General features: G+C 36.8%; 1 protein-coding gene across 1 annotated transcript in view; it reads right to left on the bottom strand.

Annotated features, from left to right (window-relative positions):
• Positions 1–15,477, bottom strand: part of LOC145941008 (uncharacterized) — a 77,371-nt gene extending 61,894 nt beyond the window's left edge. Inside the window, exons 1-3 of the mRNA XM_083046753.1 lie at positions 15,263–15,477; positions 6,808–6,976; positions 6,489–6,534 (exon numbers count right to left, since the gene is read on the bottom strand). Coding sequence (XP_082902879.1) covers positions 6,489–6,534; positions 6,808–6,976; positions 15,263–15,477 — 430 coding nt within the window. The remainder of the gene's footprint in view (positions 1–6,488; positions 6,535–6,807; positions 6,977–15,262) is intronic.
• Between the last annotated feature and the right edge of the window lie 1,341 nt (positions 15,478–16,818).

Raw genomic sequence — 16,818 nt, 5'->3', positions numbered from 1 at the left:
ACACCCACCATGGATGATACTACAGGGTTTGATCGAAAAAAAAAGAACGCTCGAGCCCACTCTTATTATTCAGGATTTCGGACCGTTCGACAGAGATACGGTGAATTATGCATGGTCAAGTCCCGCGACGTCGCGCCGCGCCGGGCTCTTTCCCATGCATGCCATGCATATGCCGGGTGATAGATGGATGTGTCAATTTCATCGGGGCTCGGTATCGATACCAACCAGGGTTATCTTCATCGACTCGAAGATTACGATACGCGTCTAGATGCGAGAGCGAGCGAGTCATTTTCCTGGCGATAAATCTGCCGCCAATACTGATACAGGGACCTGAATCCGCAACCGTGAACGAACCAACCATTGAACATCGTTATCCTACTCGGACATTTTTTGTCGGCCGCGTAACGCATCATCGAACCCGCGAGCAAAGTGTTACCATCATCCGTTACGAGACCCGTGTCATAAAAGGAGAAGAGACTCAGCAGTCGTTGCATTTTATTAATCTGTTCCATGCCATGCGACTAAATTTCTTTTTAACTTCTCTTTGCTGTATATTTTATATTTCAATAAATTTAATAAAAACTATTAGATATTCCCTAAATTAGTATTATAAATCGGAATAGGGATAAATCGCATGATTCAAGTATTATATTTTTAATACAATTATCTACATCTCGTCAGGTCTTCGTTGTCATTATTTAAGATTATAATTATTAAAAATTCGAGACCAATAAATAAAATCTTTCCATCTAAGTTTTTGGTACACGTTAGGATGTGCAATTTCAGTCTCTCGACGCGTTTGATTTTTAAGACATAAATCGCGCGCGATACTCAGGACGAGTAGAACGATCTGTATAGAGTAGAGAACGCGAGCGAGAGGGCCGTTCTCTCTCCCTCCTTTCTTTCTCGTCTTGGAGACCACTATCGTAAAGTCGAAGCTTTATCACCTGCCGTCATCCGCCCGCGACGTAGATGAAAATCTCCCCTACCTCGGCAGGTTTTTTTTTCAAAGGTCGTGACTACTTGTTAAACGTCGTCCGCCGGTTCGTCCACTTACGCGCCGGCACTTACGATAGCATCGATGCCGCCGATCCTGATTTTGTTTAATTTTTCTATTAAAATGCGTTTACATTAATATACTACCGGTTTCCAGAGAGTTTTCAATCGGTCGCTTATGTGATTCAACCGAAATTATTGAAGTATTTATCGTTTTCATACATGCGATTGGGATATTTCAAATATTTTTCAAATAAAGGGGAATAATAAAAATCTCTCATACACACACACACACAAATTCAAAATAATACCTACTGATTTAATCTCATCGATATATATCTCGAAATGTTCATAATAATTTTTTATTCTTATTTCTCTCTTAATTTTATAAAAAAATTAAAACGTTCTAAATAAATGACAAGTTTCATTTATAAACACGTTTGTTTGCTCTAATGGATAAGTAACAATATAGACAATTAATCTGACACATGGAAATTTCATTTACTGACAAACTATTCTCTAACTTAGCTATTCTCTAACATATTTCGTTATGCCCAAGCGTTTCCAACTTATGAATACTTGCAACGGCCGTGCGAAACTTGCCGATTCTCTCTCTTTTGCTCTCTTTCTCTTTCCTTTCCTTCGCGGTTCGATAAACGCTCGGTTGAACGCGTCAACGCGGATTACAGCACGCCCAAAACACAATGACAAGCTCCTCGGGACCCTGCGACAAGGTCAGGTCACTCGTCGGATGGGCCCTAGGAAGGGCGCGCGGTATCCTCGGTACAAAGTGCTCCTCGTGCAGAATATTCAATGGAGCAAAAGAAATTAGAGCAGGGTGAAACCGACCGTGGCTATTAATCGATCGCCTTTTCGTAACGCTTTGAAGTCAATAAACTTTCGCAATTAATTAAATAAACTTATCGTAAAGTTTGCTAGTAAACAGAGATAGTTTTAATGTAAAAAGTGTCTAATAACTTTACTTCTGAAAATTTGTTATATTTAAAATGCAGTATTATATTTATAATGCATTATTATATTTAAATGCATGCATTATATTTAAATGCATTATTATATATTTATCTAAATATAATAAAAAGTATGAAAAAAGTTTTGAATATATTTATTACGTATTTTAGATATATCTTTTATAATAAGAACTTGACATTATATACATATATATGTATATGCATATCAAAATTATATAATATAAAGGTATATTACAAAATACAGAATAAAAATCGTTGTAATTTTATCTGTATATATTTCAAAGAAAATGAAGAAATTATTTCAACACATAGCTGCATTTTAATATCTTGCATCTGTAATTAATATGTTTATCTATATTATAAAATTACACAAATATATAACGTAAGAATAATTTTATCTACGGGATCAAAGAATGATGGACAATTTCCATTGGAAATTAAAGCATCGTTAAAAATACAGTAACGAGAAAATTTCATAAAAATAATATTTTATATGTCATTAACACTCTTTTCGTGAAATATGTTTCACGTATTTTGTCATCGATATATTGCATTCACGTATTATACGGAGAAAAAAAAAATCATTTCGCATCATGCTCTCTCTCGTCAGTGTGCATCAGGTGAAATATACCTGACGCTCATAAGAAACAAGTTTTCTTTTCGCATTACTTTATAAAAAAAAATACTAATCCCGTATATACCTAATAATGTTCATCGACCACCGGTTTGTCTCTGCACAGCGGTCAATATGACCCGGAAAAGATTCGGCACAACGGAACACACAGTGCCGTTCCATTCTCTCTATTGGGGTAGAACTCTCCAGTCACACTTGCATATGTAATAATGGCATAAAGCCGAGGGGTGCCGCGCCGCCTTTATACGGGGAAATTTACTATAAAGCTGGCAAAATCGCCGACGACGAGTCGCCCCTCGGCCCGTCCGGGCATACGAAATCTAAATGGTCATCGTAAATAGAAAATCCGTTTTTTTTTCTCCCTTCCCCGACCGCGCGTATGCGAAAAGTGCCGGAGTTTATTCATATTATGTCGCTGCCTCGTCGCAGCAACAACGTGTCAGCCGAGCTTTTCGTTAAAGGGACTACCGTATTCTACCCCCTCGGTCGTTCGCTCGTATTTTGCACCCGCGTAAAGCATCTACCACCGCGCGAAATCGTTATCGTTTACATATCGCGAGAGAAGTTTATCCTCAGTTATAAATCCCATTTTAGCATCAGAATTCGGCGTTATTCGAATAATTTAATATCATCATTTGTGGTTGAATAATTATATGCGACAACTATTATTTGCTTTAAGAATTTCTTCGAATATTTATCCATTAAACATAATAAATTATTCAAATGTATTACACGGAAAAATTAATTTTATTTCGTGACGGTACTCTTCGAAACTAAAATAAAAAGAATTCTTTTATATATCCATATACATTTAAAACAATAATTGTATTTTTACTTTAATCCAAAACTGCCTTCCATGCTATTCATCTGCCGCTGTTGTATATGTAAATATGTACAGACTTTAATTTCCGCGATTTTCCATCTTCCTATATTAATCCGACAGCTGTCATATAAATTTCTATTTCACAAGTAGCCACTGGACATTCAATTTTATTTTGATTTTTGGGTCATCGATTTAAATAAAAATTTATTTTAAAATGTTAAACTTCTTACTTTTAGAAATATGTTTTAAAAACATTGAAATATTCTTATAAAATATAATTTATACAAAAAACTATTACATTTAAAAGTAGTTTTCTGACATTCCCATATCTAAATACGTAAAATAAAAATAAAAATGTTTTTAATTAAAAATATAAAATATAATATATATATATAAGTTTTTATGCTTAATGCATCCACAAAGTTTCATCAAAAATCATGCAGTGTATGAGTAGATATATTTCTTATATAAGTAGTCGATCTATTCCTGAAATGATCATCAACGATACGAGTGTGGCATGTATCGCGCGAGGGCGGCCTCAACAAAGGAACGACAGAGAAACAGAGAATAAGCAGCGTGTATAAACGTGGAATTAATTTCCATAGCTCGTCGAGCCGGGATCCCAATGAATAACAATAAAGCGCGAGGGCAATACGACGTCACACGGCATATCCCACAATCCGGGACAGATCGTTACGCGCGACATTAACTTTCGGCTTTAGCCTCGTTTATGCTAATCTCGCCGGGGCATCTGTTTTCGCCTACAGTCCGCGAAACTCAGCCCGGAATGCGTTTTTCGTTCTCGTAACCCGCTCCGCCGCGCTTCTCTCGATGGTGGCTCCGTTCGTTTTACTTTATAATTCTCCTTTTTTATTCGGCCAAAACCGTCCGTTCAGCGCGACCACCGGTCAGTTCTGACATCATCGTCCCTCTTTTACCCTCGCGAGGGCCCCGCCGCGTGCGCAGGGGCCCCATGCATTCTCTGTCGCCCGTCGTCGTCCGTCGTCCTGGGTTCACGGGTTCAGACAGATGCGAGCTGAGCGCTAACGAGAACAATTAGAAGTTCCACTTTGCGCTAAGGCGCTCTCTCGGTTCCCTCTAAAAATAAACACGGCCACTTAATGGCTCGCTCCGTCATAACTCGCGCAGATGCGAGCCCGTCTTATATTATTCCCACGAATGGCCCCGCGTTTCTCCGAATATACCAGCAAAGTGCCACCAAACTATCTCTCCTTTCTCTTTCTTTCTCCCTTACTCTTTCGTCGGGGGACGGCTTCCACGCGCGACGTCTTTATCGGGGATCGTGGAATCGCCACGAGCCTAAAAATATTTTATGAACAAAAATTGCTAAGTCCGCACGCGCGCGAAACGCACGCAAAAGAATCTTTATTAAGAACACGATCTGAACTCGGAGCTCTCGTGAGCCATCCTTCCTCAAACGTCCATTAACGAGTATTAGGACAATTAATTTTTAAAAATTAAGGAAGTAAGATTAATGTAACAGGCCCAGGAAATACAATATACTTAAAAAGAACAAATTTGTAGTTTTTCAAAACTGCGTTTAGAATTTTAATATGTTTTAATTATTAATTAGCAATCTTTTTATCGAAAGTATGCCCGTATATTTTTTTATTTTTCACGATCAATCTTCGAAGCTTGAGTCGTCCGGAGAATGAGAATCGCGTTATTCGAAAGGCGATAAGTAATAATAACGGTTATCAGGCCATTCTCGGCTCGATGGTGCGTTTAGCAGCTCAGTTTCCTTCCCCGTTGCAAGCCTTATCCGACCACCGATATACTTATCTATAGTAATAATTCACCGAGACAGCAAGCTTTCGGTCCTCGGAGGAATCGTACGGTAGACTTAACGATCTTTCTATGAATCGATTCTCGTGGTGAGATTGCTGCAGCTTTTTTAAAAAGAATACTTGTCGGAGGACTTAATTCTTTTTTTATTAAAAATAATAATAAGTAAAAATATATTTTTAAAAATGTTTTTCAAAAAAGTTTATGTATGATATATTTAGCAAGTATCGAGAAATCTATTCTACTAATTAATTTTAAATAATTTTCTAACTGTATATCAGAATGTAGATAATTATTATCAATTAATGATTTAATATAAAATGCAGAAAAAATTGGACAGAAAAGATCTAGCACTCTAATGTTATGCAAAGAGTCGGCTTTAATATGTTCAGATTATCGATATCTTTTGGTAACTGTATCCAAATGGCAGTAGCTCGTATCACCGAGCATAAGCGCGTGCTACTATGCTCGGAATGTGTATTTAACTGTCTGTTTAATTGGACCTAATGGAGCGATATTAGCTATCCGTGTATTATGCGTTAAGCGTCAACTATCGCGGTGCATCTTGTGTATCACTAAGAGTTCCACTTTAATTTCTCTACTTTTATAATCTCTTTTAATCATTCTAAAAATAAGTTCTGTAAAATTTTGATTTTTAAGATCTGACACAAAAATAACTCAAATTGTAGAATATTAATGATAAATAAAATCAATGAATTAGAATAAATACTTATCTAAAAAAGATCAAAATGATTGAAATTAATAAAAAATTAAATTTTAAAAATTCTAAAATTAAACTGCTTAATAAAATTAAAGGAAACACACGAATTGATTTAAAGTAGTTTTCGAGAGCAATAATAGGAGTTATATAATGTGTGATCTTTTATATTTAATGATATATACTAGTGTATATTTTTATAGCAAATATTTTTATCATAAAAAATAATATTTAAATTTTCGAATTTTACTTTTTATAATTTTAATCTCATTTCACTTATTATCTTCGTCGGTCTGTCCCGATACTTTTCAAGACAAGAGAGAAATGGCAAAAGAGAAAAAGAAAAAGAGAAAGTGCATCAAAGCACCACTGCAATATATGTATAAGCACCACTCGCTTCCAATACGCGACATACGATTTCGCATATAACAAGATTCGCAATCAGTAACATAGGACATATAGCGTCATTAGCGCTATGAATGTTATAAAGAAATGTTACAAAATAAATAATTTCTCACTCACCGATACGTGCAATAGTGGAGTGGAGTTGTAGTACACAGCAGTTGATCTGAAAACAAAATGTTCAAATTATGTACAAATTTGTGTGTATATATATATAGAGAGAAATGCTTACTAATGCCTACAAATAATAATTATTTAAAAATAATTACTTTATAAATATTTTAAGAGAGAATCTTAAAATAAAGTTTCTAAAATATTTTATATGTATAAAAATAGTAAATATAATGTAAAATAAATTCCGTAGAGAGATGAAACAAATAATTTTGCCAATAGCGAATTAATAAATTAAGTATGTTATAAATTGTATTTATATGCATACCTCGTAGTTTCCCCGATGTTGCTCGATGCCTCCCCGGGCCTCCTCCTCCTCTCGTGGTCCTTCGTAGCACTCACGACACTCGCGAAAACACGAATAATTACGATCGCCCGATATTTTACACGGCACTCCCGACACGCGAAACTTTACACGCCACTCCCGACGCGCGACACTTTACACGGCACTCCCGACACGACGCGTGAATCGCATTGTGTATCACAATGCTACCTGTAACAAATAAAATACATATACATATATTAGAATGACCTTATTATTTCGCATTATAACATACACAATATAAATATGTAAGTTAGAATTAACGATAGATATATATATCCCCAGAAAATATCTATTGAAAATAAAGACAAAACTCTTATTTATTTATGAGTTTCCACGAAATCAGACGCCAGCTTCACACATACAATGTATTTTGAATAACAATAAATATTAATCAATCTATAGTAATTAATATAATATTATTTATATAAGTATTTTTAGGGATTTTTTAAAGTATCTTTTTTAAAATTATCTTTAGATAATCTCCTAACATAAAAATATGATATAATATATATATATATATATATATATATATATATATCTAATTTGTATAGAAGGAAAATTTAATTAACAAATCGTATCAAACGATAATTTGAGAAGTCTCGGCAAAATGTTTTCAGTCGCACGTCATTACAGCTGCAAAACGCAAAGTGTGACAAATGACAAGCATTAAAGACGATTATCTCAACGGGGAGCCGCGGCCATCGTCCGCATATCGTATCGCCTTTGGCGCGCGGAACGAAGCAGCCAGAGAAAGGGGCCCGTCATACAAAAAGAACGGTAACCGCGTACTTATAGTCATCGTTATATACGATGGCCAAAATATCTGAGAAGCAATGTAAAAACGAAGAAATCAGGAAAAAATATGTTACGAGAGAAATAAAACGAAAGATTGCGAGAAAAAGGAAATATCGATAAACGAGTTGGATCGAAGGTGAACAAGAGAAGATATATATAGGTATATTAATTTGACAAGTAACCGCTGGTTATTGCGGCTCTTTATTTCGATGTCGTAATCATCAATTTTGTTTCATAAATTGCAACATCCATTTCAAGAATAAAAGAAAGTGCAAAGAAAGCGAAAGGACAGAAGAAAGTACGAAGGAGGAAAGAAAAAAGGTGCGAGAACCGAGAAATAGATGCCGACTGGGATGCTGGACAACACAAAGAGAAAGAGATGAAGAACGAAAAAAAGAAAAAGGAAGAGAAGGAATTCCGATAAAGTACGCGGTAACGGAAAGTACGCGAAATTCTCCGCTGCAACCGCAACAAGAGCAAGAAAGGTCGAAAACAATTGCGGAATAGCCGTGGCTGATGCGACAGAACAATCGGAGAACGAAGAGGGAAGGAGACGACAAAAAAAAAGCAAAGCGAAAAGACGAAGAAAGCGAGATAGGAAATACAGCAAGTCTATACGAGAACGAGAAGAGCGAAACAGGAGGAACAACGCAAAGAGAACAGAGAATAAGGGAAAGAGAAGGGGAGGATACGATGGCGCGGGTGTATGTGAGTTATGGTTATCGCTAGCAAATATACCACGATTCTTCCGAAGAAGCCCCCACGTGTCCGCAGAAGAGAGGAAGCTCTCGCGGCGCAAAAGGGTTGCGGGTTCGAGAGAAAAGACGAGAATAGGAGTGGAAACGGCGGAACTGCGAAGGAGAGAGAGGACAGGAACTTACTTGGAAGTGAATGTAACTTTATTGTGAACTTATCGCTGTCAGAAGGCAAACAATGGTCCGATCTTCGCACCATTCGTCCTAGATCTGCCCCTGCATCTTCACCACCTCACGTAGTTCTTTGCTCTCTCTCTCTCTCTCTCTCTCCTCCCGAACCTCTCCCTTCATCGTATTCTACTCTCCTCCGCCACCGAGGAAGTTAGAAGGAAATACCCGAGCTCCGGCGCCGCGGTATATCGTCGCATCGCATCTATCGCTTCAGGGATCCGAAAGCCCGCAGAGCTTACCAATATGTAAACGAGTCGCCGACGGGCACCCTGTCCCCCTCCCCCTTCTACCCTTTCGTCCCCCTTGGTATACATATATCGACGTTACATCAGGCGAGACACACACAAATATCTCGCATGCCGGCCACATTTTTTTCGGTCCCCCACTTCGCGTGCGACGACTTCCCCAATTCGATGTCTCTCTGGTTGCAACCCTCTCCCGGATGAACCACGCGCTCCCTCGCGACATTCCAATTACGAATTCGACACCGACGTGTCTCCCGGTTTCGGGAACACACGTATTATCCCCCTCGTGAATGTATCTGTTGGCTGATGTCATCCAACTATGTGATTCCAACTGTGATACTTGCAAAGGTCGAATTTTAAGACAATAAATGTGATAATCATTTAAGTATACTATCTGTTTTTGAATTTATTACATAAGTCAAAGAAGCATCTAGTTTAAATTTTTCAGAATTTTTCTTACTATAATTTTTATGAAAAGAAATGCGATTATGGTCTAGAATCGCAATAAAATATGTAAAACGCGTAAAAACTATAAAAACTTCCTGTATAATTTTATAGTTTCAAGTGAATAAAAAAATATTTAAAAATTTCAAAAAATATCTTTATGATTAATTTTCTAGTACATAATTAAACAAATAAATATATTTTTTTGAAAAAGATCTCGACTTTTGAACATCACAATGGCAACAAAAAAGTGCATCAATATCCTCTTTATTTTCTTTGAAAACCAATCAAATCTCGACGAAAAATTGCACGGTTGGTGACCATTTCTCGTTAGTAAACGGACAACCGATCGTTCACACGCTAATCAGTCTCAGGGGTCCGATTTCTGACACGATCTTCCGTTTCACGGAAGTCCAAGACGTGACGAATCGCGAGGACGTGTCCCAAGCAGCTATTTACGAGGCGCAACACACCGAAGATTCGATGGCGATTCGACGAACCATGTTTTCTCACGAGTGAATTTTCCCGATTCCCGAGGGATGCGGTATATCCTCCTCTAGTTTACCGGGTGATTTTTCAGAGATTGACTTCGCGTTGCGAGACCAAGTGATCTTCACACCGCAATATTCACTTCCTTTGTCTGCATTTCTCGCACACAAGTTACATTATTATCCGATAAAATAAATATGACTACCGATATTTTGAACTAAACAGTTGCTAATAAAAAATATCTTTTTATCGAAAGTTCGATTTTTTCTTACATAACGATTAAATATGTAACGCGTATCGTCTTATATATGAATTCATTTCATCCATCTTTGTTTTTGATCTTCAATAAATATCTATTGAGAAATGCAAAGTTAATTACTTTCATGAAAAACAGGAAAAGTAAATTAGCGAAATAAATTATTGCTTATTACGAATGAAACATATAATTATGCATATTTTAAGTGATGGAATAAAAAATTGATTAGAAAAGTATAAAATGCAAATTAATTCAATTTAAACCAAACGGCTGTTCTAAGACTGACGGTCGCGTATTAACGGCGTATCTCGCCAAAGAACTGATTTTGCATGCTCGTAAACGCTCATCGCATCGGGATATCAAGATCCCGGACGTTTTATTGAAAGCCGGCGCGATTTCGAACGATCGCTCGGCTAAGGTTAAAACACCTGTTGACCGGTATCATCGTCGGTTTTAACGCGGCGGATTCTTAATTGGCCCGGCCTACCAGGCATTCGACAAGAACTCCAAACGTCAAACGCATCCATCGATTTACCAAGCTCGTAAATGATATAGTTTACGTTTTAACGCATGCCGTAAAACGAAAAATGCTCGTGCCGCGTGTCTCGAAGTCGTACTTATACTTCACTGGTTTTCTTTAACTCACGCTAAGCTACTTTTGATAATAACAGGATGCTTGCCTGTTTAATATATAGCTTCAATAAATATTAAATTTATAAATATTTACTGTGTATCGTAAATCATGAGTTATATAAAGATTCTGTATCTTATAAATATCTTTGTAATTTTATGTTCTTAAATGTTTATATGTTCATCCAATATGCAATAATTATTGAAACTTCAAAAAAATGATAAAAAGAAAAATGCATTACAACGTATAAATAAATTATGTAGAAAAAAATATTTTTTGACAGTTATCAGCTGATTTCTGTCAAAAAATATTATTCGAGATTAAAGTATATTATAACATGTTATTTATAACATTATTATTTTAATTTTTATAACATATTTTTACTTTAAAATTTAATTGACAAATTAAAGCTTTAATCAGCTGATTTCTGTCAAAAAATATTAATCAAGTTTAAACAAACTTTATATAAAAATATTATTCTTTTTTATATGACATCGAGGAATGGTGCACTCGTAGCGCGCGTTTGTGTTGTTCTAGTATAATATAAAATATAAACTAATAATAAAATAAAATACTAACCTAAGGGACCTAAGGTCAAAAAATTTATATTTATAAATTTTATAATCTCAATGCGGTTATCCTGTTTCCCTTTTTGAATGTTATATTCCGAAGGATTCTGCTGGCGATTTTTCCAAGAGATCGCGGTCATTCAAAATAATGAAGTTACACGGACAAATTAGAGGCGATTCCAGCACTGAGACGCGTATCGTTGTTTTCATCGTCTAATTAAGGCCCGACTCTTGCGGGGCCTTATATACGCGCTCCGCTCGCTCGCAGCCGCGTTGTCGCGCGTATGATTTACACGGGGCAGTTTCGAGAGCGGAGAAGAAGACACGTGCGATGAAGTAACCGAGATACGCGATGTTGTTTAATGTATAATGCTCCTAGCGAGCGGTCGCGGGATCGTGAGAGAATTCGTGTAAAAAAAAAAGAGCAGACCGTGTTATTTATCGACCGCATCCAGACTGGATAAGAGGAGGATAACAACGGGTCGCTGCACGTCGAGCGCGTTATAGTTGAGATATTTGTCATAAGACCGAAGACAATGTGACATGTAAGAATAAAAAGAAAAAAAAATGAAAGAATAAAGAATAAAATTTAATGTTAATACAGATAAGATAAAAAGTGCGAGAAGCAATCAATGTTTGAAAAACAGACATGAATAATCGATATATACCTAATATAATAACACTGCGTATAATCATTCTTCAAGTTTTTAAAAAATCGTCAAGTTAATTAAATTAATTCGCGATCGTGTGTTCAAAATTTTGCATTGTTAAATATTAAATAATAAGTCTGAATATTTCTTAATATAATAATTTTTTTTTAATACAAAATATCGCCCATACTGAAGTTTCAATCAATTCATATATTATTGTGCGGAATTTCTCGCGTAGATAAGCCGAATTTTCGACGACGTTATCAAGCAGATATTATCCGGGCACGTTCAAATTAGCAATATTTAATGAATAATACGTATAAAAACGGTTAATTGCACCGCGGTAAAAAGTGACCACCTACAAAGGCGACGAAAGTTTAATTGACGGAGGAGAGAATGCGAGCGCGAAATTTCGATCGACGACGACGACGACGGCATAAAGAAGAGCTCTCACCACCAATTCGCGCATTTCGGTTGACGGCACGATCGTACGAATTAATTTAATTCGATCCAACAATTCGCGCGCGCGGCGACGTCGTATAACTTCGGCCGTTAAACGCGCACTTAAAACGCGAGTTTATCGTACGAGAATCGCGACTACGTCTCTCTCTCTTTCTGCCGATACGCGGAAACAATCCCGCATTAATTCCCGCATTACACGCGTTAAAATTTATTACCTACCGCGCCGACGTTTCCGTGGAAATCGACGAGCCGTTAAATATCATTGTCTTCGACGAGATGATCGATAAATATACATGTCGTATCCTCTGCATTTTCCCGAAGATATTAGCGCAGAAAAAAATATGCTCTTGCAAATGCGTCGCGTTTTACGCGAGCAATCTATCTTATCGCGAGAATGGAATGTAAATGGATTATCGAAATTATCTTACGCGACTTTCTCAATCGACGACGAATTAAATTTGACAATTAATCATATATACGTTTCCGTTTTTGAAACCTCGACTTTTCAACTGAATATTCATTTTTCTCGACACATAGCGGCGATTTATCATCGCTGATTTTAAGTATCTGCATGATAGATCTACGACGCAGTCAAGAAATCGCTGTTCTGCCAATGTCATGAATTATGTTCTTCAGTTCTTTATATCGATATGTTCGCTTATCCTCATATTATCGCGAATATCCAGTATTAAACATCATTCATGTCTCTTTCTCTCTCACACTCTGTCTCTTCCTCTCTCTAAATACAAAGTAGGTATGTATTTGATCATTATATTATAAGGTATGTAAAGGAAACATCTACGCATTGATGTCGATGATACGTATACAAGAATTTCAATTTCTAAAATAAGAGATGTGTTAACATAAGTTAACATATGTTTAAAGGTATTAATTTATATTTAAGAATTGAAGTAGAGAACACACACATAAAGAGTATATTTATTGTGCACATGTATTGGACCAACGAGAAAGAACGAAGATGAGATGAGTTTCGAGAGAAAACACAGGTAAAACCAGACGGAAATATAAAAGCTCGACAGAATTGTTGGAAGACGGCGACCTCGGCGTTTAGGGTTCTAAAGGCTTCGCGACTATCGATGAAACGGCAATCTTGGAGTATTAGGCGCGATTCTTTCGCGCGCTATCGGCGCTGCAATATCGCCGGTCAGCCTCACGATACACCACTATTAATATCTCGGCATTACCTTGTTCCATTCTCAGCTGCTAGGAGCAAGAGCCCTCCCGACCAAGAAACGGGTCTCCCCTCGTCTCGTCTACGTATAGTACAACGTGCCCATTACGATCATTAGCGGCGCCGGCTCTTCGTATAAGTACGCGCCGCGGACGATCCTAGTGTAGATCGTGCGATCTACAGGGACCGCACGCTGCGCGGCAAAATGAGAAATAATCACCGCGCGATACCGTACGTCTTCCACCTCTTTGTCATGTCACCGGTGACATTCGGTCGTCACCAGGTACATGATCCCCTTCGGAGCCCGCGATCACGTCAAACTCATTCCCCGGTTCACCGACCGTGTAAGCAATTTAACGTCGCGTCGAGGACCGTTTCCATCCAACCTTTAACCCTTCGAGACAGAGAGAGTATAATGTACGCATTATTCTCTCGAAATTCTCTTTGAAATTTCGTCTTGTCGGAGTCTTTAATTTGGCGTAGAGTAGCGGATTTTAAAATTAGAGATACGGAAATTGTTTCTTTCCTCATTAAAAATATTTTTAATTTGTGATTTTTATAATATAAGAAATATTACTGATATTCATATCCAATTAATTCAAGTTAGTACATTCGAATTCAAGAGAGAAAGAACCTATAATCAGATAAGATATAATTTTAGATAAATCTATACTACACAGCAAGTTATTATATAATATATCTAAATTATTATAACTGGTTAGAGTCAGCAATCGCGCGAGTCTATCGATATTTCCGTTAAGCTACAAGGTATAAATGAGTTTACATCGGCGAGGCGGACACGCTGTCGATGAATTAATAGCGTACGGAAAACAGGCAACGGGATACGATCCTAAACGTGGAAAAGAAGCGGCCGCGGATTCTGTTGCCCGAAGGTCATCGATTCCCTTCGCCTCCATGACGGCTTGTGGCCAATCGATTATCACTACGGCTGCGTAAGAATGCGCCAAGAAACCGAGCGAGTCAGGAATCCCTTCCTAATCACGCACGCGGGTAAGGGACCTACCTATCTCCGGGCTGTTTCGTTTTTGCTAGCCTTTCGGCCAGCTCTCGAGGGTTATTCCATAACGCACCTTATAGGAGAGTTTCGATGTTACTCAGGCTATTATACACCCTAAACTATATCTCAGGCTCTGCATACGTGCCCAGGATCACATTGCACGATACTTCGACCATTGGGAATTTAGTTTCTAGCGTATTGAAGCGCCGAAACTTCAAATTTGATATTCGTAAATGCATTTATTTTAAACTTGAATTATTATCGTGATATAAAATCTGATATTAAAGTAAACATTTCATAAAGTATCGGAAAAATAATAAAAATTTAAAGTTTAACTCTTAATACAAAAAATATTTTTCTAATTTAAAGATGCAGTAATTAAAAAATGTTTTAAATGTGACACTTAAAATTAATCATAAGTATAAAAAAATGTTTTAAATTGTATTTATTAATCGAGTCAAAAATTTGGAGAATATATAATTCAATTATTAGTTAATATACTTTAAATTTAAATATAATTTTCAAAAAAATTATCAATGATAGCTTAATAAATAATTGCATGAAAAGACATTTATAACTATACATATTATAACACATTGCAAGTCACACAAATGGACCAATCCTCCAGCTAGCTACACCATTATGGCCGAGATCAATCAGAGAATCAACTGTTTCATATACGAAGGAAGCACAACCGACCATAACAAATTAATCTTCACACCCTTGTAAACTATAGACCGACGCGTCATTAATTAGCCGTTCCACGAACAGCTCGTAAAATCGAAGCTGGAAGAAGGAACATGATCCACCGCAGAGATTCCACTTCTCTACACGTTTCGTCGATCTCGCCATAATCCTCACCCTCTCGCCCTCGGAACTTCTCTGCTTCCGTTCCCTATATCCTTTGTTTCTCCCTTTTATCGCAAGAACATCCATGCCAGCATTATCGTGTTTTAGGAGGACACGAAATCGAGTGGAATACTGTCGTACGATTATAATTATTTCAAAAAAGAAACGCGTGATGTATCATTTTCCGGCGATTGATATAATATATAACAAAAAAATATAATTAAAAAATTGACAATTTTCTAATATATTTTTAAATTGAAACTTTCTAAACAAAATAATAAATTTTCAATAATTTTTTGATTAATTAATTTTATTATTTAATTTTATATAGATTACTTTTTATCTTTACTGTATCCATCACGTATTAAAAGTTTCTAAAAATTTCTTTTATCTAAATTATTTCTCTGATGCTCTATTTTCAGACAAAGTATCGACTGATAGAAGCACTCTTTCACAGTGAATAAAAATAGAAACTTGATGCTTTGAAACGTCCCTACTGGTGATAGGATACACCGCAAACATCGGTCGCACTCTACGTTCTTCGTGCGGTCGTTTACGCACCGCGAGAATGAAGTCAGCCGTAATCGCGTAACCGCAAAGCAGCCAATGCTCTACCGCGCGGTAGCCCTCTTAAATCGCCACCGACGGCGGAAACCGCGAACGAAATACACCGCGAGAATCGTGATCTCACACGGAAGCGTGGTTTGCACGACACGCGCGCGTAGCTATCATAAAAATCTCGTAAAACGATCGACAGAGGTGGTAACGAGTGACCTGCTCGCTTGTTCTCGACATTCGAAGAAACGTTTACAGACAATCATCACAAAGTTTTTTTATCAAGCGACATTCTACGTTTTATTAAAAGGAAGAGACACAATTAAAATTTACTATACTTGTCCAAATCCCTCTATTACCGTTATAGAAATTTTATCAAATAAACAATATTTCACTCACCGATACGTGCAATAGTGGAGTTGGAGTACACAGCATGTTGATCTGAAAACAAAATGTTTAAATTATATACATATTTGTATCTACATAGGGAAATGCCTACTAATGTACAATAATAATTATTTAAAAATAATTATTTTATAAATATTTTAAGAGAGGATGTTAAAATAAAGTTTCTAAAATATTTTATATGCATAAAAATAGTAAATATAATATAAAATAAATTCCGCGGAGATAAAGCAAGTAATTTTACCAATAGCGAATTAATAAATTAAGTATTTTATAAATTGTATTTATATGCATACCTCATAGTTTCCCCGATGTTGCTCGATGCCTCCCCGGGCTTCCTCCTCCTCTCGTGGTCCTTCGTAGCACTCACGACACTCGCGAAAACACGATAACTATAATCACACGAAGCGTCCGTTCGACACTCGAGAATCTCGCAAACTCGCGCGCGCGACTCATCAGCAATGCTAC

The sequence above is a fragment of the Prenolepis imparis genome, unplaced genomic scaffold (assembly GCF_030444845.1).
Source record: "Prenolepis imparis isolate NDT839.2.m4 unplaced genomic scaffold, iyPreImpa1.0 SCAF_9, whole genome shotgun sequence".
NCBI lineage: Eukaryota > Metazoa > Arthropoda > Insecta > Hymenoptera > Formicidae > Prenolepis > Prenolepis imparis.
Note: the sequence above shows the minus strand (reverse complement) of the source record. Positions and strands in the feature narration are given on the sequence as shown.